General features: G+C 37.7%; 1 protein-coding gene across 1 annotated transcript in view; it reads right to left on the bottom strand.

Annotated features, from left to right (window-relative positions):
• The window catches only part of VSNL1 (visinin like 1), a 46,406-nt gene extending 21,242 nt beyond the window's left edge, over positions 1 to 25,164 (bottom strand). The window contains exon 1 of the mRNA XM_014306750.2: positions 24,998 to 25,164. Coding sequence (XP_014162225.1) covers positions 24,998 to 25,159 — 162 coding nt within the window. The 5' untranslated portion in view covers positions 25,160 to 25,164. The remainder of the gene's footprint in view (positions 1 to 24,997) is intronic.
• Positions 25,165 to 26,664: the final 1,500 nt, after the last annotated feature.

A 26,664-nucleotide genomic window follows, 5' to 3' on the forward strand; every position in this document is an offset into this window, starting at 1 on the left:
TGAAGCACCTATTAAAACTCAGCAGTCACACAACAAAAGTCATTTAGCAAGCTCATGGTTTCTAGTGATTATTGATATTACCAGCCAATATTATCTCTATTCATGCCCAAATTGTACTGCTTTTATAAGCAGTTGTTTTCTAATACAAGCTATACAGTTCATCAAGTAGTGAACTGAGTGATTCTGCTCAAGACATCACCAATGGAGAGTATGGGGAGAGAAGTCACTGGACTTCATCTGTTGTTTCATGACTGGAAGCAATGAACATGCATGATGCTGTCTGAGGCACTGAACTGGTCATTCCTCAGAAATCAGACATGAATCCCAAATAAATGTCAATCTAACAATGCTTCTAAAACATGCAGCAATTTGAACAAAAGCAGTTATATTATAAGAGCCACTGCCTTTATTAATGAAGACCTCTTCCACACATAATCACTGTATCACATCACTAGAGTTACAGGATATGTCACAACTAAAAAGCCATGAAAATAATCTGCAGGGCATACCTGAAGCCTTGAATTACAAACTTTTAATAGACATGAAGGTTTATCAAGATCTGTATGTAAGGCATAATCATAACCTACTATGGTTTAAGCAATGAATTTAAAATCATAATGATAAGACAAAAATAATGTAATACATTTTATCTTGTTTTAAATTATTAATAGAAGGGAGAGAAACAAGTACTTGATTGCTTCCATAGGCTTCATAATCTTAATTGGTTAATATCAAATACTTTATTGAAATCGTTAATAATTTAGTTTCATTATTAAGTACGATATTGAACAAGTTATTAAGCTTGCTAACAGGGGAAAGATAACCTCTTGAGCATCAGGCTCAGAGAACCTCATCACTGCCTCTCACAACTGAGCGCCCGCGGGAATTGCCTGATACGCCAGAAGGTTGCAAGCATGCACACAGCTCAGTCACATCATCTGCATTTCCTTAAGGAAGGAGACAGCAAATATTGCCCAGACTGATATGACAGACCAACTCTAGGCCCAGCCAGTGGCCTTGGCCAGCGGCACGACCTAGCACAGCCCAGCACTGCTGCCTTTGCTCAGCACAACAGAGAAGAGGCTGAGGGAGACTTGACAGAACCACATTAATGCCAAGTGTCGAGGGGACCTGAATGGGAGCTCAGAAAACTACACAAGTAATACTTCCCAGTGGTGGTAAGATTCCATCTCAACTCCCAGAATACTTCAAGGCACTTCTTTATGTGCTCTAGAGGAGACACAAACACTGCTTTTGTGGAAAGGTTTGATTTTGCTGCGGTGTCCTGCTCCAGGAAGGGTTCTCCACCCTAGGAATCAAAAACTGACAGACACAGCTGTCATGAATCCCATAATTCCTGGGAGCACTGCTAGATCTAAACCTCCTCTCCTACACATTTTTCATTGGAAAATCAGCCCTTCCCTGAAAAGACTGGCTCAGGTGACTAAGCTGACCCCCACATTGAGCAGGCACCTAGAAACACACCTTGTGTGAAGAAAAAAAATTAAAATATATTTCCCCTTGAATCTGCCCAGTTAGGTTAATTGTACATTTTTTGTTTCTTTAACATCTCCATTATGCTGGTACACCCAGGATCTCCTGTGGACATGCTGGTTACACAATTTTTTCCCAAAAGTGCTCTTCATCTATACAGGCTGTTCATGCTCCTTCTCCCAAATTAGCTCACTAGAGCAATTCACAGCTCTTGCTGTGGAAGTGTTTCATTACTTTGAGACAGACTTTCAGCACCTGGATTTCACTTCTGAATTCTGAGTATAACAGAGGGATGCTCATAGACCTTCTTATCATCCATCCTGGGTCCCTTTATCTTGGCAAAGGCAGACAAAGAATGGTCTTCGCTCATGCTGGCACAGAGAGAAAAAGATCAAACCCAAGCACAGATGCTGTAATAAACTGGACTCTGATTTGTAAAAGATAAGGCTTACCACGCAGAATAGCCCCTGCTCACACAATTTATTATTACACACAATGTGTTGAGTCCACCACTAGCAGTGGAAGGGAAAATAACAACCACATGTTCTTGGCTGCACATGGTGGAGGGATAGCTGACATCAGTAAGCCTTCTTGCCAGAAAGATTCTCTTATATGCAAGAGGAAGATATTTTTTAAGACTAAGCCAATGAGAGGAGGCCATCCTTTAAGAGTTAAAAAACTGTCTCACAAAACCAGACAATCATTTATTTCTTCTTAATTTAGTGATGGTTGATTCTCCAGAGGAATTCAAGATTGTTTTGGCAGCTGAAACCAGCTCAGCTTTTGGACTCTTTCCTCCAGCCTGTCTGTTACCAGAACTGTCCATCACTCTGACTTTTCCTTGTAGCAGTAGATGGCTCCCATTTCACCAGTGGACAATTTTAGCAGGAGGTTGATTCTGTTTCCTCTGTAGCTGAAATAGCATTGCCAGCTTCACAGCACTGTTCCTCACTCCTTCAACACAGAAGAGCAATTTGCAAAGACACTTTTGGGTGGCAGCTGGAAGAGGACAGGAATAAAGGCTACCTGCTCTTTCTGGATCTGCCCTGTGGTTCCAGCTTCAAAAGCTGCTGGTTCAAGAGTGACAACATTACCCCGTCCCCTGAGGAGTCCCAGATGGGGGTCATGGTGAGCACAAATTCTGCCAGCACAACCACTGGCAAACACAACTTCCTACTGTCAGAGCAGGGGCAAGAGAGGCTCTGCTCTCATCCAAAATGAGGGGGATTAATGGATTCATTCTGCTGGATACTTAACGCAAGGACACAGTTCCTCCATTCCAACAGTACTACTGGAAAGAATGATGAGTTGTTGCCTTGACTGATGTCATCCAGATGTGTTTTTTATGGAATCACAGAATCATTTAGGTTGGGAGAAAACCTTAAGATCATCCAACTGTTAACTTGACTCTGCAAGACCATGACTGAATCACTTCTCTAAGCACCATATCTACATGACCTTTTTTGGCTCTTCTGTTTTGGTTTGGGTTTTGTTTTGTTTGGTTGGTTGTTTTTTGTTGATTTTTTTGGTTTTTTTTTTTTTTTTTTTTTTTTTTTTTTTTTTTTTTTTTTGTTTTTTTGGTGTTTGGTTTTATTTTTTTTTTTTCTTACAAGTATTTTATTTCTGACCCATGATCCTATTTCAAATTCCTTCAGTTAAGTTAAAACATGTGGGTGCAGGTGAGAACATTCATTGGAAGTGTTAGCATGAGGAATAATCAAAATATTAAGAGATTTATTTTTTTCTCACGGTTTTTCTCCACTGGTGCTGATGAGACAATCTCTTTATTCCAAGCACTTCAGGTTGGCACCTTCAGGTGCTGCCATTCAAGAAGTAATATGATCCTCCTTTATGAATCATAATACATATGAGAAAAGAAAAGGTAGCCCTGCTCTGTGAAATAGCAATTACTGCTCTGAGAACAGCAGTAAGATTTTCAAATGAGATAGCCATTGCCTCTCCTTACAGCTTTAACCATATCCTTAGGGGAAAAAAAAAGTTAAGGCTAAGAATACATTGCCTTTCAAAACAGCATTAACATATTATAGTAAAAAAAAAAAAAAAAAGTATTGTGAGGCACAGAAATCCAGAAAATAAAGACCCCATATGGATGTTAAAGTGAGCAGCTGAAAGTCTGGGGTTATCGGAGGTGTACTTGTTTCTCAAAATTCCTCTGCACTCAATAGAAATATTCTTGTTCTTGGTGATTCCAGGGAGAATTTTTATCTCTTTTCAATAACTTTTCTATCTAGGAGACACTAATTTCAGTCTGGTGAAGGTCTTTGCTAGATCCTTTGGAAAGTCAAGGAAATTGTATTAATCAGATTATCTTAACACAGATGTTCACCTACACCATGAGACACCTCTAAGAGGTAAGGAAAGAATACAGTGTTGACTCTTCCCCAGCACACTGTAAATACATAAATAGCAATAGATACATTTCGGACTTCATACTAGTGATACTAGACAGGGGAAATATAGCTAAATTGGACAGAGTTTCCTGAGTGCTAAAAAAAAAATTTTGTTCAGTCAGACTGAACCATTGATATTATCTGAATTTTTGTATGTCAATTTTCCATGCCATTTGCCATTTTCCCCTAAAAATACAATGTGCTTTTATTATAAAAAAGATAAAATAATCCTAATTTTTTGGAATTATGTTAAAAATCCAGCTGTTCTGCTATTATTGTGCATTGCTATAAATAGGTATCTTTTTTATGTCTGCACAGAATTTTATTTCAATATTTTTCATGGTCTGAACATTTTGCCCCAAATGTCACAACAATTTTGTTGCCTTTTTTCAATAGTTTTGTTAGTAAAGCATTGTGTACCAAAATACAAGCAATACATGTGAAAATGCTTTGTCTCTTACAACAGTATTCCTAAGGGATAGCACGTGTATAAGTTGGTTTCTAGACAACCAAGGGAACTAAAGAATAAGGAATTTATTGCATAAACTGCCTGGCTAAAATGACATTTTATGATGTTATATTGTCATCAAACTCTGTCTTGGAGTGCAGGAAAGTGTAACCATTTTTTAGGAAACTTTCCTTAAATGTTTTAATAAAGATTAATAAAATTTAAAAAGTTAAATGGCATATAGTGTTATTCTAGAGGAGGGAATGCCTTAAGGAATTATAAAATGCCTTCAAAACTAGGGAAACATATGAACAAATTTTAGAGGAGAATAAAGAACTTCTGCTTCTGTTGAACATAATGAAAATCTGTCACTTTTGCTGTCCAAGCAGTTTGAACTTGCTGACTGAAATTTTTCTCTGTCCTAAAAAATTTTTCATCCTGCTGTTAACACCATGCCAACACTGCTGCAGAATTAATTTAGCTGTCCTGTCAGCTGAACTGCAGCCTTCATGGGACCTCTTTCTTCACCCTACCAAGGCACAAATGCAGACTGGGTCTTCGCTTCAAGCAGTGTCTGTTGCCTGTTACCAATCACAGTTTTGTAACAAGCAGCATTTCCCACTGCAGGATGGCTCCTCCTTTTCAAATGTCCCCTTGGAGTCTCTCTGTTGTTACCCAAGGCTTGACAATGAGGCAGCTGGCATTTGGGCTGTGATTTCTGGGGCTCTTGGTGTTGTTTCACTCTTTGCATTTATTCTCATGGTCTGCTCCCCGCTGTGAACTGCCTCCTCCTCCAGTGCAGGATATTTTGCAGGATAAAGACCATCTTTAGGCCTTGTTTTGGTACAACACTACTGACCATGCACCCTTAGACTTAGATGCTAATGCCATTAACTGCAACAGCATTTCTAACATCAAACCATTTCTCAGAAACAGTCCCACGCAGCTGAGCCAAAGCTGACACCAAAAACACCAATGGAAAAGAAAGCCAATCAAGCCTTTGAAAAGCACTTGAGACTGACTCATTTCTTATCCAAATATAAATACATTTGTCTCTAAAGAAGAAGCAAAATCACTATGCAAAATACTATGAATCAAACTTGGTTGGAACTAGATGATCTTTGATTCTACAGTTTAGAAATACTATATGCATTAAATTAAATTAAATTTTCTTGGTGATGTTCTCCCTATTCCTTACTCCCCATTATCCAACACTGCACATACACCTAACACTTCTTGGTAAGGTTTGGCAAAGCAAAACTAATCTGACCACAGTGTGTTTTCAAGAACAAATCACCAAAATACAATAAATTGATTGATTTTCTTAACTTTCTCTAACACATTATATAACCCTTAGTCACATATTTCTAGAATGGAATTGTATTCTTCTTATACCTCCACATTTCTACATATTTCCAAAACCACATTCCTCACTTGTTATTTTAAGTATATTATACATCTGTGTTTCTATCCATCCTCTTTACAGATCTGGGATTTAACTCTAGGCTTTTGGCAGGTAACAGCCCGGTTGCTTAGCAGCAGAGGAGGCACATGTAAATGCAATAATGGAAATTCTCATGGTTTCAAAAGTGGAAAGCCTTTGCCTGCTGAAAATTGATGTTTATAAATCATCTGGGAGTGGAGTAAGTGGCACCATTTCTTTCCAGCAAAGTACAGTTTTGAATACATATCCAACTGGCCTGACACAAGTAATGGAGACTGAGGCTAAAAAAGTAAGAGTCAATATTTAATTATGATTGCTTTTACACATTGATTATTCCAGCATTTTAACCATCATATGATTCCCAGTAAAATAGGCCACTCTTAATTTCATTTAGTGGGTGAAATAATAGATTCACAAAAGTCAACCGCAAAACTTTCACCACCTCTATAGAACTGGGATTCCTTATTTTCCAAATCTGTTTTCATTAACTCTTATTTTGAAAAGCATTGATCCAAGTGTTAATGTGGATCCAAAGCCAACTGCTTAGCACTCCATCTTTGCTTAAAAAATACCTGTTTTAATCTGCATTTGACAGATCCATGTGCTCACAGAAACATGCAGATTACAACCTAAGCCTCTTAATTCTACAGTACCAGCAGCAGAAGGGAACCTAAAATGGTCTCCAAACAGAAACAAATTAACATGAGAATGATCCCCGTCAATGATGAGAATTGTCCCTTTCTACATGTACTTCAGCGCAGAAAGGGACAGTTTCTGCAGTGCTGGCATGTAACATGTTGAGGGGTGAGCCCACACTCATGCAATTTATCTAATTTGCATCCAAGTTGTCGAAGTCTAAAAAACAGATATGAAACATGAAAATCCCTCTATAGTGAAAGGAGAATGCTGCTCCCATAGCATCATTAATTTATTTCAAAAATAAAGGTTTATGGTCAGATTAATCCCTTTGAGAACTCTCCTTTGGTCCAGCAGCTATTAAAGAAACAAAGGTGGTTCTGCATAAAGCAGACAAAATTAATAATCCCATGGAACTACCTCTGTCTTTACATTGACTCTAGTGTAGCCTAAATAACAAACTAGCCTTCAGATGAAAAAATTAATCCCAACCCTTGATTCTGTGCTGGAGCTCAATGGCAGAGATGAGGGTGAGTAAATAACCAATGATCTATTGGAGAATGCCCTGGATTTTCAAGAACAGACTCTGCATATCATCCCCAGAGGTGCAAGTAATCTCCTGAAAATTAATTTATGTCCATTTCCACCTCCAACCCAGACTGATTCTTACAGTGTGTGAAACAGTTATTTTGATACACAGATTTTGTTCAGGACTTCTTAGACCTAAAGATAATTTGAAACCTCGTATTTTGCTCTTCAGCACCACATTCCCTGAGTTCTATCTCCATTTGTTGTTTATACATTGCATATTTATATATGGCACAAGATTGTTTTTCTTCACTGAACTCTGTACAAGAAAAGGATGAAATAACAGATTTTCCTACTCTAAATATTTGACAAAAGGTTTTATTTATTTCAACAGAATGCTATTTATTCATTATTTTTCCCCCTTCTAAGTATGATGGTTTGTCAACTTGTGACACTCATTTTCTATTTATTTTCATCAGCTGTGTCTCTGGCTCCCATGAGAACACTTTAATTTTGTTGCATGGCCCAGAAATATGATAATCAACAAATATTTCTAGGCCAAATCCATTGTCACAGTGTCAGCAGGCTCATGTGAAATACTGATGCAATTAAACACTGATTTGCCACTCCATCTCCCAGCAAGACAGATATAAAATACAGTTTGGTTTACATAGATATTTTTAAATTATCCCCTTTAAAAACCTTATGAAAGATAATTGGTTATACTGAAGAAATGAAACAGGAAAAATGCTTAATACTTTTACGGTGTTTTGCATTTTACTGCTGTACAAACATTAACTAATTAAGCCTCACAATAGCCAAGTGAGGAATGGAAGGAAGCATTATTATGGTTATATATTATAATTATACTGTCTCATTTAGAATTTCCTGGGTTTTGACTTTTAAAGTAATTATTGTAATTATCACAAAACTAATAAAAAGTCAGAAACAATATTTTTTCCCAGCATGAATATGCTCTAAGCTAAGCAAATAAATAGTTTACAAATACCTAAAAGCACACTCTTTTCCATGTATCTCAGCTTTTGCTTTACCTTTGTCCATCTGAGTCTACAGAATTTGATTTTGTTTCCAGCAAAGGGGAAGAAATTCTTTTCAATGACCACAGTGGATGCTTGAATTTATCAACAACAAATACATAAAGAATGTGTGAAGTGGGATTATCTCTGGGATTTTTACCATTTGCTAAGAAAGTATTATGAGATTCTGATATAAAACATGCTTATACATCCCAAACAACATTATAAAATCTATATGATAGTTTGCAATTGGGATAAATTTTTAATTGTTATTCTTATTATGCAAAATTGCTTTTCTCTCAAATACCTCTTACAAAGGGTTCCTCTTCCCAGTTCTAGACATCTAAGAACTCACTTGAACCCCTTAGATACAGGTAGATGGGTTCTTTCCAAGAATGATTTCTGCCATGTCTCTCATACATCTATCCTGTAATGAGATGATTTCCCACTGAAAATGCCTTTGCTCTCTCCACTAGTAGCCAAGTCCCATGCTTTTCTCCTATAATACTGGAATTTTCAAGGTCTATAGGGACAAAATCCACTTTATTAGCTATATAAAATTGTCATACAACATTTGAATATTCAATTGGCTCCATCACAAATAGCTAGTCACTACAAATTCTTAGAAGTAAATCATAGCTTGATTATCCTCTGGGAGAATATTCCTTATAAGGCCATAACGAACCAAATTATAATTTGGAAAAGTATGTCAAGTAATTTCTGTTTAGTTGGAAAGATAGTTTCCTTCTTCTTTTTTAATTATGTGGGAGAGACGTAATATTAATAATGTTTGTAGAGTGGATTGAGCAGAAGAGAACAAAGAGAAGTCTAATGAACCCAAAATATGCACAATACTCTTTTGCTGGCAAGTGCTGGAAAAATTAAAAAAAAAAACAACAACAAATAAAGATCTGATAATATATCAAGCAGGTCAGGCCAAGATTAATAAAGACACAACAGAAGGATGGGATACCATCCAGAGGGACCTAGACAAACTTGAGAAATGGGCCCAAAAGAACCCATAAAGTTCATTAAGGTCAAGTGCAAGGTGTTACACATGGGTTGAGGCAATCCTAGATATGAACACAGACTGGGAGCAGAACTCACTGAGAGCAGCCCTGAGGAGAAGAACTCAGTTCTTCTTCTAAACTATTAAATAGTTTAGTCTTCTAAACTATTAAATAGTTCTTCTAAACTAATAAATAAAACTATTTATTGTGCCTGTGCAGAAAAAGTTTCTTGTGTATGAAAAGTTGGACAAAAGCACAGCCGAAAAAGCCAAATGTGTCCTGGGCTGCATCCAGAGCCCTGTGGGCAGCAGGGCAGGGGGGGGATTCTGCCCCTCTGCTCTGCCCTGGTGAGACCCCACCTGCAAGGCTGCATCCAGCTCTGGGGTCCCAGCACAGGAAGGACATGGACCTGTTAACAGCAAGTCCAGAGGAAGACACCAAGGTGCTCAGAATGCTGGAGCACTGTTCCTGTGGTGACAGGCAGAGAGAATTGGGGTGGTTCAGCCTGGAGAAGACAAGGAGTTGAAGAGACCTTATAGCAGCCTTTCAGTACCTTAAAGGAGGCTTATAAAAAGGAGGAAGAAGGACTTTTTATATAGGCAGATTGTAACAGGACAGGGGCAATGGTTTTAAAATGAAAAAGGAGAGATTTAGATTAGATGTTAGGAAGAAATTCTTTACCATGTGGGCAGTGAGGCTCTGGCACAGGCTGCCCAGAGAAGCTGTGGATGTCTCATCCCTGGAAGTGTTCAAGGCCACGTTGGATGAGGCTTTGAGCAAGCTGATCTAGTGAATGGCATTCCTGCCCATGGCAGGAAGGTTGGAACTGGATGATCTTTAAGGTTCCTTCCAACCCAACCAATGATATGATTCTGTTATTAATAGACGAATGCTCCCACCTTGCAATCTAGAAACCAACCGTGTCTCTACTCAGCATGATGGCTCCCACCTACCCAAACCATGGCTGGTGATGGTGCTCAGTCATTTGCCTGTTAGAAAAGCAAACTGCCATCAAATGCCATCAACAGGGGTTTTCTGTAATGTAACTCCTTTTCTGCATCAAGTAGTCAATACAATCCTTGTGCTAGTTATAGATAGTATTTTGACTGCACTGTCCTCATGACACTAGAAAGACCATCTGGCTAAACAGATGTGGTAATCTGATTTGTTTGGCCAATGAACTGAAAAAACCCACAATGGCTTGAATGGGAGTTCCCAGGAGTGCCCCATCCAGCATCTTCTCTGTGCTTCCAGATATTATGTTTATCACTTCAGGAACAGTTTGGTAATGGCTTATTTGCTTATGGGAGTTACCAAGAAAGCAGGAATTTCCATACAAGAGACATAAAGTGACCATATTTTCATCACAAAAAAATTAGCCATACGGCCATCTGTTATTCTTTCACAGTGTTTCAAATGTTATAGAACAAGAAACCAGAAAAATGCAAGCCAAATCTTGGTCCCTCAGAAGGTGTTAAATGTCCCATGGATTTGAACAGCACCACTGGCTATTTCATCTGTTTATTTACAACCTTATCTAAAGACTGCAACTGCAGGTCTTCTCGCAACCACATGTTTTATTATAGATGTGCAACCATAAATATGGAATGGCTTGTCTAGATAATGTCCCCCTGTCAACATAATCTTCATCATCTGTCTTAATTTTTAAACCCCTTAGGTTCATAAAAATAAATGCAATTTTAAATCTTCCAAAGTCTACAGCAAGTTTGCACTTACCCAACCTCAATTTCTTCTCTTTAAAATTTACTTTCATGTCTCGAGCCTGCTCTGCTTGATACCACCATGTATATAACTTGCATTACTGCCAAATAAGTTTAAAAATTTTAAAAATTACAAAGAATGACCCCCACCCAATCTCTGGTTTTATAAATTAGAAATGTGTATGTTTCAAGATTAAAAGGAAGGCATTTCAAAAATCTTCCTGGACACATTTCATTTTAGTTCAGGTAATAGAGTCTGGATAGTTTCTTTTCTCAAGTGTTTCTCAGCACCATTAACAATGAATAACAAACAGTTAATTATGCCCATTCATTTTGCTTTGTTATGCAGCATCTTGCCAGAACTTTTAGACTTATATTTTAGAGAAGTTTCCAGATGTAAGGTTCTTCTTTGATAAAGGATTGGGCTGGCTTTCTGATATTGGACTGCCCTTGTCTTGAAGTAAGGAGAGAGACAAATGAAAATAAAATGACCAAGCCCCAATCACAGGTTGAATGAGCACGACTAACAGCAAGCCTCTCATTATGCTGCAGTCATAAAGTCGAGTTTGCAGAAATTCAAAAGCTGGAGAAGAAAAGGACAGAGGTACAGACATCCCATCAGGCTTCACCACTCATCTAGCTAGTGCCCTAGGGAAGAAAGATATGAACTGGCTGGGAAGAAAAGAAAAGCACATTACAGTAAAGAAAAGGTGGGGATGTATCTAAAGATTCCACTTGCCTGACAGCCAAGATTATACAGGAATTTGGAGATGCCTAGGCTGCATCTTCTGGTGCACTCCAGGAAGAAGGAGGGTACTTTATTCCTTTAGGAGGAAAACATTTATTTTTTCATTGTATTGCATTTTGTCAACTTAGGATATCAAGAACTGAGGCTTTAATGCAATAAATGAGTTCTGGCAATTTAAAAAAGCACATTTTTAATCCATCATGGCTTATATTAATGGAGCTATCCTCACTTTGGGCAAACTCTTACCCTCCACCATAATGCTTCCACTCCACTGCAGATGCGACATGCCCTGTTACCACTCCTTTGGTTATGCAGGAAGCGATCCACACGGCAACTAGGCGCTGCATTTCTTGTAAAGAGTTTTCCCTTTGTTTTTCTTTTGGCTCCAAGACATCCTGTCTGCATAGCAACACGACTTCAGCTGTCCCTTGACCCAGCTATTGGCATCAGTGTGCTGGCAATAAAGGCTGTGAGGCTTCTTCAGCCAGGGAGCCAAGTGAACTCACTCACACCAGCCACCCACAGGACTGCCACGGGGTTTTTATAGCGTGGCTACACAAAAGGGAAAGAGAAAAGGTACAAGATATTCTGGCCCACTGATGCACTTTGCAGTGACGTGGGCCACTCCACAGAAAGCAGTGGCCCTTTTAGGACTACATACTGGCTTTCACAGCATTATATGTAGAACAATATTTCTATGAATCTGGAAATGCAAATATAGCCCAAAGTACTCTGGCAACACGCAAGATGCACACGCACGAGCCCAGAATAGATGAGAGTAAAGAAAATGATTGAGATGAACAGTCACGTGGAAATAAAAACACTGGCTACATGTATAGAAAATGGAAACAAATAACTGAAAACTGCCTGAAGGCAAGTACTACTGGTGATAATCCAGGGATAATGTTTTTGTAGGGATTAACTGTTCTGGAGCACTTTTCCCATGTGTAAAGCACAACATACTTTTTATTCAGATAGGTTGATTTGGCAGTCTCTTTATTTCTAGCAAAAACTATTTATTGAGCCTGTGCAGAAAAAATTTCCAGCCTTGGACAGCAGAATACAGGGTTTTTTTCTCTCTCACTGACAATTGCCTTCTGGATAGTGCTCAAGAGCTAATTTCCCACAGATAGTCCACTTCTATAGAATTATTAGAAGCTTGTGTGCCAAACTAATTATTTTGAATCTTGTATTTTTAATAAATTTGGCTACAAGTTAATGTAATTTTTATACTGAATGTGTTCAATTCATTCTTTGGAAACAGATTTTGTTTCTTTGGCGAAATATCATTATTCTTACAGAGAAGTAACAAAGAGGCACATCACTTTAAAAAAACTGCTGTGCACAAAGACCAGCATTTACCTTTTGTTAGCAGTATTTTTTTACTCAGTCTTATTGCTGTGGACCTACTGGTAATTTTCTGTATGAGAAACTAAATTTCTTGGGAATGAAAATATGTTTTCCTTTTAGGTTGTTTCAGAGCATGTTCTCTTTCTCATGATTTTTCATGTTTCAAAGATACCCCAGGGTAGTAGATACAGGAAGCAGAAATATCCTTATTTCTACAATTCTTGGCTGTACATTAGAATAACCCAAGAATTTATGTCCCTGTGAAAATAAGCTCAGGTCCATTAAACACCATTTTTGTGCTATACAGAAAAGCTCCTGGGGAAAAGAATCCTAAAAATAAATGAGTGGATAGACTACCACACCACAGGGGCTAATTTGTGGCACTGAGCAAGCAATTCTAACATAGGGTCACTAATTTTTTGGGTTTCCCTTGTCATATACTTGCCACAGTTGTGGCAAGAACTAATCAAAAGACAAATAATTGCTTCTTCAAGCTAGGACTTATATAGCACCTTTACAATTAAATATGATGATTATTATTATAAACCACAATTTTCAGCATTGTGTTCTAGACTTTAACCAGTTTTCTTGCTGAGCTTTTAAGAACCACAATATAGATCTCAGAAAGTGCACCTTTCTCAGTCCAGGTGTTATTGAAGCATTACTTTGTTGTAAAAAAACCACAATCACGCAAACAAAAGTAATGTATGAAAATTATATTTTAAAATAAATAAATATATAAAATATTTAAATACGAAATATGGGAAATTTTGACTTCTAAGAGTAATAAATATAGTGTTAAGACATCCCTTGTTCTGTACAAATGCGCAACAGAAGAGATGAGATGAAAAACAATTGTGCATGAGTTCAAAACTGACGATGCTCAGCTGTATCCTTCTGTGGCTCTAGATACACTACAACTGTATTCCTCCAAGAAAACTGTGGGATTTGGTCATCACTAAGCAACTGTGAGCTAAGAAGTGATTGCCACCTAAATACACTTGTCCCAGTCAAGAAGTTTAATGTGTGTATAATGTTTGTACTGAGTGTACCAATGCACATGTGATATAAGGCTCAGTGTGCTGAAGATGCTTTGTACAGAAATGTAGAAATTGGGCACTGAAGAAAGGAGATGTGTTTTCCTCCTGAATGAAATTAACATTGTTAACTGAGCACAGCGGACAGCACCTGACCTGCCAAGGTGTTGGGTGGGAGGGTAAGTGGGAAGCAGAAGGTAGATGGGCAGCAGAGATTTCACAACTCCATCCTTTCCTGTCAGGGCTAAGCTGTGTGTGTGTGTGGATAGAGAGGCTCAGAAGGAAGCTAAGGACATCTGCATTTCACCAGGACCACATCCAAAGAGCATCACCTTCCAGAGACAGCATTCAGCAGCTGGATGAAAAGCAGCTGCATGGAGTTTATTCTGGTGAAAACAGATCCATGATAGGAGGAAGTACATCCCCTAAATTCACCTGCATGCCTCTGATGTCCTGTGAGGCTTTCACAACACAATTTCTTGTTTTAGTTGATCCATTCTTAACAACTCCATCATTTAAATGTTAAATGTTTTTAGCTATAACTATCTCACCAACACATAAAATTGGGGCACAATAATTGCTACATTAATAAACACCAGCACAAAATTTTTCAGAACCAAAAAGGTATTTAGAAGAGGGACATGGGTACAGCCAACATGGACATCAGCAGTACAAGCTGGAGTCTGTGAGCACAAAAGCAAATTCAAGGACTGTTTCCTTTGATCGGTCCCTGTGTATCTGGTGTTGGCACGAGGGACAGGAACAACATTGCCAAAATTCATGTATCTTGGAATAGGGCTTTATGCATCTCCTATCCTGATGGTTTGACAGGGAAGAGCAAACCTGAGGATATCTGCCAAAGAAAGCTCTAGAGTCATAAGTATCCATAGAGGCATGTTATATCCAAATAAGGGATAACAGCAATCCTAGGGTATATCCTAGGGTATAATGAAAGGGGAACTCTAGGGGGACCTAGAAATAACTCATAATTGAAATAACTTCATGTATTTCTTGTGAAAGCTGCTGACAAGGTCCACACACAATTTTATTTCAATTAATGACAGGAATTTTTAATTCCTTTTTTTGTTAACATGGAAATAATCCCCAGTTGATAGTCACTTTGAGGTGAACTGCAGTATTTATTTACACTTTTGTTTATACTGCTCTTTCTCTGGACTACTGGGGGATTTTATTTAAAGCTGCATGTTCAGTTTTGGGCTATTCATGTAATCAGGGAGCCAACCTTCACATCTTCTTAACCTGGTGGATTTCACACCACATTTTTCTGGGAACGTTTCATTTGTATTTCAGTAAAATGGCAGAATCTCCTTCTGTCTAATTTTCCTTCTGTTGATTACTTTATCTTCCAAACCATATGTTTTTCTCATTTTGTTTTGTTTGTGATTGAATATAAAATTAAGATAGCTACCTAATTCTCATGCCAGGTAGCAGTAAGTCAACTCTATTTGGCAATCATTAGGTTTGCCAGTGCAAATAGTCTATTCCTATGAGCCTTAATTAAACATGAAAAGATGGAAATTTACTCTCATTGAAGAAAAAGGAAGTTGATATCCCAAGCTACTGGAAGCGTTCAGACTATGAGTAGTAGAAATCTGACTGGAATGGCAACTAATGTCTACATGATAATTGAAACTGTGTTTGACTTGATAACTAACCAAGCTCCCAGATGCTTTCCCATTCCACAGTACCCTGAAAAAGCACTTGTTTCATGAGCTGCATGGCTGTAGCTCCCCAGAGCAGCATGTGCTGCAGTGCTAACAGTGATTTGCCTTCTCAGCACACCACAGCAGGAGGAGCAGGCTGACACAGGCTGTGCCTGCCTGTGAGCACCATGGTGCACTCTAACGAGTCCCCTTTCATTTTTGAGATTTTCACACCCAGCTACAGTGACTCACTCCATCAAGTACATATTAGTATGGTAAATTAACTTTCTGCAGGACTGATGAGTTTCCTGGGAGGAGAGAGGGAGGGGAAGGTGAAGAAGGGAGTCGGAGACAGTGCAGTGAGGTGAAGGGCTGTGGTTCAGAGCACCAAGTTCTTGTCTATACCTTTTGAAACAAGAATGCTGTTTTCAGCTCCAGGCCTTGTGCACAAGTGAGATATTGAATGCATATTTTGGTACTAGAGAAAAGCACTTTAATGTTTAAAAGTAAAAAAAAATTAAATCACAGTAATTCACTCCAGTGCTGAAAGAAGTGCCCCGCTTTAATGTCTCCTTCAGGAACCCTGTAAAACTAAACAGCTTTTTTATATATATCTTAAACAAACAACAATGTTTATAGTTCAATAAATGTGACAAGAAGAGTTCCCTGAAAGACCCTAGTTCACTTTGTCTCAAGTAAAAAAAAAACCTCATGATTTCTAGCCTTCAGAATAAGGCTGATATCATCCAAAAAGGATGATCTGCACTTCAGAATCCAGGTCACTGAAGACCTAAAATATAGGTTTCCACTAAAACATGGTCACACTTTAACTACAAGGTCCAAAAACCAGCGTAGATCTCAACTAGATATTTGATTAACATCTGGCCAGAAGTGCCATACTGTTATATGCCTGTATAACTCCAAGAAGGCATTGCTAAGCCATCCTGTAGGAAAAAAGAACAAATCCTCACTCCAAAGAAATGAAGTAAAGGACATTTATATTTTGACCTATGAAGTAATTGCAACTCTGACTCTGCTAAAGACATCAAGCAAATGGTTTAAACTTTCAGTATTTCAACTGTTCATACATAATATAGGACTTTGTGTGCTTCATTCATGACAATTTTGATTGCAAGAGAAGAGAAGCTCTTTGAAAGAAGTACAGTCAATGTTACCTCTCTCTCTCTCTCTCCTGTGCATTCTCAAGGATTTTCACTGGTTTTTTGAATACTCTTCCTTGTGATGAGAAAGAAAGCACTGAGGTGGGATGAAGGCAGGTAGGAAGCAGAAGTTTCAGGATGATAAAAGTCTGAAACACTTGACATTTGCAACAGATTGTGTAGAGGTTGTGAACGACTGATCAGTCTTAATAGCTGCTGTGAGGACCATGTAACAATGGTAAAATAAGCATTGCTACAGCAGCAGGTAGATCTGAACATGATAACAGCTATGGGATGTGATGCTGACAGTTCACTGTTTTTTTATCTTGAGCTCTTTCATTCTTAGTGTTAGCAATGGCTCTCTCCATCCAAGCTGCAGCACTCCTTTATTACCCTTCAGATAACCTTATTAATGAATTCAGTATTTTGCTTCAGAAATAATCACAGTATCTCAAATTCATTGTTTTGATTTCTCAGAGGAATAAAACATAGATCAAAGGTGAGCTGCAAAGGAAGAAGGTCTCTTATAAAAATGCATGACAGTTTTGGGAACTGGTGAACTTCCTTCAAAATAAAAGATGAAGTGAAAGTAATTTGCATGTTATTGTTGGAAAATTTACCCAGCCTGCATTCTTTTATCAGGCTACACTGGAAACTGGGGCATGCATGTAAATAGTGGTATTTTTAAGCATTCCAGGCTGGATCATCTTGTCCTGTCTGGATGTACTCTCTTCAACGCACTGGGAGTCAGTTTAAATGCCTCCAAGAACCACATATAGCCACAGAATTACAGATATATTGAATACTTGATAATAATCAGAAGTTTGGACTAAATATTTGCATTCCCACACATCTGCTGACTCTGTAAGCCCTAAGGATGCCTTTGGACAATTGGACTGCTTTCTGGATTCATGTGACCATGATTCCTGCCTCCTCCAGACAGAGTGTCAGCATATGTTACTGATTTGTTCAAGCATTAGGAAGATTCATTCCACTAGCCTGGATACTCTACACAAGCTACTGTTCAGAGCAATTAAGATTTAGCTGTTTAGATTTCATCTCTTAAAATTGTCTGACTTCCTCATTTCCCAGATTTAGAGTCTCCAGAGGAGATTGTCTAGAGGATATGAGCCATTATATGCTCTGCAACAGAAGCAGAAAAAAAAAAAAGTATTTTAGCCTTTAAAATTAGCCACTAGCCCTAATACTGCAAGGAGAAAAGCACTTGTCTTTGCCTGTGAAACTTTTTTACCAGCTTTAGGACCCTTAATTTCACCCCGTTCCTCCCAGATTTAGGTTTTAAACCATTGCTGCCTTTAAATGACAGCTCCCAGTGTGCACATCTTCACATGTGGTGAGAGGAGCTCTCCAGAATCTAGATCCAGCTTGTAGGACTGGACACTAATGGTTAATGGAGCTTGCAGCAGACTTCACAGCACTCGGGTCTCACAAAGATAAACAATTTTGGGAGCTCAGTACAGTCCTAAGCGCTTAAGTAAGGATCAGGAATGAAAATTCCCATTAGCTTCACTGAGATTAGTGTTTCAATCTAAACTGACTCCATTCCACGTTGTTAAAGGCTCTTAGTATCCAGTGTTGTGATTTACAGCCATATTTTCTGAACTGCTTGCTACCCAGCATGCTGGTCCTCTTCTGGAAATTACTGTTTTCAATTTGCTTTGCAGCTTAAATGAGAATCCGTGGTTTTTTACTGTGTGGTTTTTTTTTTCTTTTCAACATAGTTGCTGCTCTTTAAAGCTCTGTTTACTAAAGACAGATTTTAAAATCTGTTCCACAAAATGATATTAAGCCCAGACATTATTTTTCCTGGGATAAGCAGAGAGACAGAAATGCTGCAGAAAGGCACATTACCAATATCCTCCCCTTCCCTGAATTGCCCAAAGTCAGCTTCAAAGTTAACGCTGCCTTCAGAGTTTGTTTGATTTTGGTTTTCTAAGTAAGGAGCATTCGGGCCCTTTGTTTTAAAATTCATGGAGCACAATGTCAGCTTTTCTTTGAAATATATAGTAAGCCTTTTATGTGGTTTAGAAGTAGACCTGCATTTTGGCACAGTACCTGCCTATTCATGTCTATAAGGAGAAGAAAAACTGTAATGGCAAAAGCAGTTTTGTATGGAAAACATCCAGGCAACAAGACCATGCCTTTTTTTTTTTTTAGCCAAGTTCTGTTTGAAAAGCAGTTGCAATCACTTTTGGTTTTAAAGTTATCAGAACCCAGTTTTAATACAGCTTTGGAGCACCAAGACGATTGCTCATCCTGAAAAGCACTCCCTAGTGATAGTGCTGGGCCACAAGCCCAGTTGCTTTTCAGCACACTGCCATTTAGATTCTGCTATATTAATTTTCTTTTGATAACAACTTCACTGAACCTCTGGTGAAAGAGATTTTTTTCTTAACGATTCATTGTAATTGTCTCAGATGTGCAGATTTGTATTAAGCGCTTAAAGAATGCATTAAGAATCTCTACCTCATCAACTGTTTTACTACTCCACACAAGCAAAGTTTCTACTGAGGCAAATAATATTACTGTCATTCCTTCCCACACTTTATCTGCCCATCTAAATATGCACTGCTCCTTATAGAGCCATATAATGATGTCCCCAAACCAGTGCTATTTGTTGCTCTATTGGTTTGCACCAAAAATGTCTAAAATAACAGCATTAGTTTCATTATTCCATATCAGTTTGACAAATTCAATAAAACAGCAGTAATATTAATAATTTTAAAGATTTTTTAAAGTAATCTTTATAAATAAATACATACGATGTTTTCTGTGTTACAGTTAAATTTAGGTGATTCATGCAAGCAAATATACTGTCATACTGTCCAGGAATACTGCTGGCACACCAGATCTGGTGGAATCTGGTGGTAATCTTCTAGAAGGTAGCAACTAGGCTAAAATCATTGTGTGGGTAGATAAAACAATATTTTTTATAATCTACATTATTTCAAGACATGCTGAAGTTCTATAGGAACACAGGATTGGTATAACATGCTAAATATATAAATTATATTTGGTGTAATATATTTACCATTGGTATAATATACCTTAAAAGTATTCCTGTTATAGGGAGAGCTCAAATGGCCAAAGCACACTCAAAAAACCAGCACAGCTCTACCAGTTAAGAGATGATCCCAGGAAACATCAATTTTTGCCAGTACAATTGCATCTATGTTTGGGACATCTGTAAACACAGCTGTGCCATTCTGGAATCCTACTTTTTTACAGCCACTGAAAGCCTGAAATCCAGCTCTAACCTGATATTTTGAGGAGCTCTGCACCATCTTTAGAAAGATGCTAGTCTGTCTTGAAAGGGGCTGCAAATACACGCACTTAAATTTCAATAGATTTTTGAGATTCTTTTGTTCTACGCATATTAAAATGAAGGACTAAAAATCAATTCCCTTCAAGGCCAGAAATGTGAGATAGAACCCAAAAATATGACAAACCATTTGATTCCAATTAATGAAATAGCATTCTTTTTGTCTTTTTTTACCCCCTTCATTTAAAAGTCATTTATAAAACTCCAAAACATATCTAAATAATATAGGGGCAATAAATTCACAAAGTAAGTTTCTTTATTAATGTTAGCATTATATTATGATCATTCCTAAGTCTGCTCTTCCAGCTAAAGGACCATTGGTTCTTGTTTCTATTAGAGCAGAGATAAGCTTCTCATGTTCAGTGACCCAGTTCCAAGAAGTATCACAATATAGAAGCCTATTTTCCACTTAATAAATATGCATAATTCCTGTGAATATTAGCAGTGATTATGCACACTTACACACTCTAGGGCATATTCATCTAAACCCAGTGAATTCAAAAGATCTGAAGGAAAATGTATTTGGCCCTTTAGACTGCAAGAAACCCTAAAGAATGATAGGAAAACTCAAGAGTTTTTTATTGGTATCTTTTATTTTAATGACAGTTTTGTATATTAATTTCTTAGCTCTCTGCCTGCAATGATAATTAAGTTCTATGCAAGATTATAGAATTAAGGACTTTTTAGGAAAGAAAAAGGAAAATTAAGACAGCTAGTAAGGATTAAGCTTAACAGTTAGGATATTCTCTTTGAAGAAGGAAATTTTAGGTTTCAGCTTGTCTGATGCTATTTCCTACAGAAGAATAGGTTAATTGGGATATTGCCAGCAGCCCAGAAGGTCATATCTCATCACAGGTAGATAAATGTGAGGGCAAGCAGTACAGATTCAAACAGAGACATGATAATTCACAGAATAGGTAAAATTGGAAGACACCACAGCAGATCATCTGCTCCAACCTCTCTGCTCAAGCAGGGTTATCCCAGAGCACATGGCACAGAACTGCATCCAGAGGGTTCTGGAATATCTCTAATGAGGGAGACTCCCTAGCCTCTCTGGGCACCTGGTTCCAGTGTGTGGTCACTGCACAGTAAGGAATTTCTTCCTCATACTTGGGAGAAACTTCCTGTGCATCACTTTCTGCCTCTTGTCCTATTGCTGGGTACCACAGAGCAGAGCCTGGTCCTTCCTCTTGACACCTTCCCCTCAGATACTGATAAACATTGATGAGATCCCCTCTCAGTCAGTTCTTCTTGAACAGCCCCATCTCCCTCAGCTTTTTTCCATAGCAGAGATCCTCCAGTCCCTCCATCATCTTTGTCACCCTCTGCTGGACCCGCTTCAAGAGCTCCATCTCTCTCTTGCCCTGAGAAGACCAGAAATGGTCACAGCTCTCCAGATACATCTCACCAGGGTTGAGTAGAGGGGCAGGATGACCTCCCTTGACCTGCTGGCAATGCTCTTCCTCTAATTGTTTCAGTTTTCTACAGCTTAAGGAGTACATAAACCACTGTGATAAAGGTAAGGCAATTACATTATTTTTGTCACTTAAGAGAGAAAGCAAAAGGCCTCCAGTCAGATGATTTTGCTTTTTCTACTGTTCTAGATAGTTCTCTGCAGTAGGAAGATGTAACTCCCATAACCCTGGAGAAACTCAGAATTTAGCACCAGCTCCTGTCCTGAGCAATACCTTGTGGTTTTGCATGTTACTTTACAAAATGCTGGCTTTGAGTTTTAGCTTTCTCAGAATGCTATCCACAGATTTCTCCCTCTTCCATGATCTGTGCAGACTTTCAGGGCAGCTATCTCAGTGTTTCAGTATTGAGGACTCTCTGTGGCTCTGGGCTTGCAGTACATACCCAACTCTTCAATAACTATTAAAAAAACTGCAGAACATTCACTTCATTCAGCACCATGGAGGCAAACAGTTTGCCATGGATTTTGTATCCCAAGAAGAATCTATCTACCCAAAAATGGACCAGTGTTTTCAATGAACCTACCATACTGCAGAAAATGTTAAATATGCAACAATATGAAGTATATTTCTGCTTATTAACTGCTTATTTAAAAGAGGTACTTTTGGCTGAAAATTTTTATAGACACTTGCATTAAAAGTGCTGCAAATAATTTTTCTGTAGAGTCCATTGGTGAAACTGCTATTTATTTTAAGCACTGGATGATTTGTATTCATAATGGAAACTTCAATAGCTAATGTTCCCAAGCCAAACTAGCGTAATTCTCCCTTTAGTCAATGCAGGATTTATCTACATCAGTAAACAGCACAGTACAATTGATGCAAATATGTAAAGTTGGAAGGGTTTGTGTTGAGGACCTGACATCCACATCACACATGCTCTGAAGGTTCCCTTGCAGACCAACTCAAGCTTATTAGCAGCAATTAGATACAGTAACACATCAGGTGTGATCCCAGGACACATCTAGTTATGTTTCATAAAAAAAAATCCAAACAGTTTCTATGCCCTAAGATTGTGCACTCCACTCCATAATTCAGATGGAAGAGAAGTGCAGATAACCAGGAAATTCACTTCAAAGTATTGCTAACATAAAATGCTTTGTCTGTTTAAGCTAAGGGTATTTTCTATTGTGTATGAGTAAAAAAAAAAAAAAAAAAAAAGGAGTTTCCTTTGCACCTAGGTTAGATGACCAACACCTTTTTATCAACACACATGAAAATGCTCCCCACAACTCTCACGAACAAAGAAACAATGTCATCTTAGGTCAACATGAATTGGAAATGGAGGAAAGACTTGTATTTCTTTTCAAAATATATTGATCTATGGAAATCTTCCTCAATAAAATCCTGTTCAGACAAACAGATAAATGTCATCTCTCCCAACTAGAAGTTTATGCAGAGGAATTACAAATCAATACATGCTTCATGCATTTTCACCCTGAATATATTTTAAGTGAAGTGAGATGCTATAAATGGAACCATAATGATTTAGGTCTCCTCATAATAATTTGGGTTTCACAGAAGAAACTGCTACCATGGCCAACACTCAGACTATGAGTTCCTCAGAGACATTATTTTACAAGCATTTCTGTGACACAGAGAGAAGTAAAGCTCTGGATTTACTACAGTTAATCATATTTCTCCTCACAAGATTAGTATTTTGCCCCATGTAGACATTAAATATAGGATGACAATAAACTGGACTAAATATATGGCAGTGCCATTACATAACAAAAATCAAACCCCACAACTACCAAAGCAAGGCAGAGAATCACATTTCATGTCCATGTCTAAAGATACATGAGGCCATAAAACTAAAAGCTGGATATTGCAGCTTAGTAAGATTACAAAACTGTCTTCAAATTTCAGGAGCAAAATACTGCATGTGCTCTTCATGTTACTTTTTGCACTACCATCTCTGAAAACATGATATTGAATTTACTCTCTGACGTGTCTTCATAAGTAAAGTATCTTGTGAAATATCTATGAATGCTTCAAACTATTTGAAGGAAGGAAGTCCTGGGAGTTTTGAGTTATTTCCAGATGTTTTTCCTCACAGCATACAAAATAAAAAAAAAAACCAAACCAAACCACCACCCCACCAAAAAATCAACCAAAAAAACCCTCCAAAAAACCCCAAAAACAAACCCACAACAACAACGAAAAAACCAACAAAAAGTAAATCACAAAAAACCACCTTTACTGTGATTTTCCAAAAAGCAAAAATTATTTCTGAAGAGTTGACATACTTTATTAAGAATTTTTTAAAGGTTTACTTTTTCCAGAAACATGTATGAGCAATGACTGGATGTCTGCTCTTGTTGGATGTGCAGTGAGTACTGTTTAAAACGGAACTTATAAATTATCAGTCAATAACAAGCACAACACCTGAGGCTGTACAGATTCTTTCATCTGAAAATATAATTCATTACAAACTCATTTGTTTCTTAAGAACAGGATTGTGAGGCAACATCTTGAGCCATGAATATTAAAATATGAAGACAGAAGTTTATTTGTGTAAGCTGGATTAGAAGTTTATGCTAGAACTATTCATTAGAAAGAAAAAGGGTCTAGGTAATACTTTGCAGAGTGATCTGGTTCAACGCTGAAGAAATTTAGGAAAGAACTGCAGAGTGCATCTGAGGAAAACAACAGTTCCACTTGTCTGCAAAAATTGCCAGTGTGCTCAACAGTAACTACTTACATTTGAAAGGCTGCTTTATTTTTATTCAGCCTCATATTGTACTTATGATCCTACAGTTCATCATTGCCATTCAATATTTGTCCTAATTAACATTACTTTGAAGTGTCTGACCTTTAGGTCGACACTCAATTCTGAATTAAAATATAATTATCTTTGTAACATGAATACACTTTTTACGCTTCCCCCATGTTCTTCTTGTTACAGAATAAATACATAATAAATGTAAGGGAAAGACTGCATTGAACATGACAAAGTAATAAAAAATAAGAACATAAACAGATCAGCCTACTTTCCCTTCCCAATAAAGTGAGAAAAAAGTGACAGCAGGGAAAAAATAAAGGCAATACCTAAAATTTATGGAAGAAATCCTTTGTGCACAGTGCATAATTTATCTGCAGGTCATACTGTCATGAAATGTCACCACATTTATATAAATACGTCCAGCTATCACACGGTTTATATTGATGACCGTGGTCATCCTTTGAAGGTAAACAACATCACCTTTAAAATTTGAAATTCACATCATGAATTTCAGAGCACAGAGAATGTATTATATTTCTTGTGAATAAATCACAGCTTTTTTTCCTAAACTTTTGGTTCCTGTCACTATAGTTACACAAATCACTGGTGTGAAGAGGGTAACACTTCCCACTCACTGTCTCATCTTCACCATTGCTTCTCCAAGCAAAGTTACTCTTCAGTCTAAATGACCAGCAGCTCTGGACCATATGTTTGCTTTACATTACTTCATAACTTTTTCTACAGTCAAATAACTTAGTAAATAACTTACTTTCACGTAGAGCTGCTGAAACTCCTCAAGGTTCAGTCTACCACTTGGACAGTCCTTTAGAAATCCTTTGTACCACTGTTTTAGCTCGTGTTCATTGAACTCCGTGCTCTTCACCAGATCCTCCATCACCTCAGGGGCCAGCTTACTATTTTGTTTCCCCATTTTGCCTTAGGAAGAAATTAATGAATACAATTAGTCAAATGTGAACATTTTAAACTGGAAATAGCCACATAACTTGAACAATTGTTTTGTATTCACTGCTGCTTTCAGGCAAACGTAACTTCACAGATTTGCTACTGAACACAAACCTAAGTTATGCTTGATTATTGGAGGCTGAAAATAGTGAAAAAGGCAATGTTCTTCTTTCATTTAGGAATCTTAAGGCCTGGAGACAGATTACTCTCATTTGCCTTAAAATTAGGCAATTTACAGCTTTTCTTTACAGTAAGATTGAAAATGATTACTTATTTTTTTTTCTTTGAATGTAACTAGAAAAAAATCACAGATTCAGGGATGTCCACAGAATTCCTCTTTATCTTTGTCTTGAAAATATCTTCTGATATGACAACTATATTAGCAGCTACTCCTCACATGTCCAAGGCTGTGGACAGACAGGCTTGTAACATACAGCATTAGGTATTGCACTGGGAGGAAGCAATGCAAGAGTCCACAAACTTGGTCTCAAACAATGACAAAAGCAAACTATAAAAATAAATTTAATTCATATGCATTTGTACATATACACGCATACATACACATATGTATTAACAGATGTATTTTATATATTTAATGCATATTGGTAAACATTAGATGGTTTACATTTCATTACCATTAACTCTGAAGATATTCACTGCATTTGTTGTATACATTTTGTACATATTTAAAACATTAAATAGAAATACAAAGTCTGCATGTGTGTATAGATAAATACAGTAATTTCAGTACTACTCATGTTGGCCCTTTGAGATACTTTCAGGTTCTTTGACATTTGACCAAAGATGTCCTTTGAGAGAACTTTAGAGCAAACCTCATCTTTAACATTTTCCCATTTTGCTACAGTTTTTTTCATGACAGATATCTTTCAGTTACCTTTTAATCAGATGATAGACAACACTTGTCCTGTAGACAACTGCAAAACAATAAATAACTTCTTTCTAGAGCCCAGCTTTGCATTTCTATTTTTATCTCCAGTTTAGCATCTGTGTCTAATGACTGCACCACACTGAATGCATTGCTTTCTAGTCGACATCACCACCCAATCCCAATTTTAATCTATTGCTTTTGGCATCTTCCCCTATTTCAAAGCAGAAGTTTCTTTCTCCTCAGAAGGACATACACTGTTCTGCTCCAACAAAGTAATATATTTATATAATTTCCTTTATGGGAACATTCCTTGAGCAGGGGCAAAGTTAAGCATTCCTCCTGGTCTCCGTGTGTGGTGAACATATCCCCTGGTGCCACAGTGCCAGCAGCACCAGGACTGCTCCTAAAAGGCCTCATTGGCCCCTCTCCCTTATGGCCATTGTCCTCCCTGGTCTAAACATACTCCATGCTCTAAACGTACTTTGAGGCTCTGCCAAGATCCTGTTCACAAATTTTGGTAAAATTAGCACAAATATGTGAGAGTTCAATCTTCCAGTTAATTGTCACAGGTAAAACTGTACATG

The sequence above is a fragment of the Geospiza fortis genome, unplaced genomic scaffold (assembly GCF_000277835.1).
Source record: "Geospiza fortis unplaced genomic scaffold, GeoFor_1.0 scaffold81, whole genome shotgun sequence".
NCBI lineage: Eukaryota > Metazoa > Chordata > Aves > Passeriformes > Thraupidae > Geospiza > Geospiza fortis.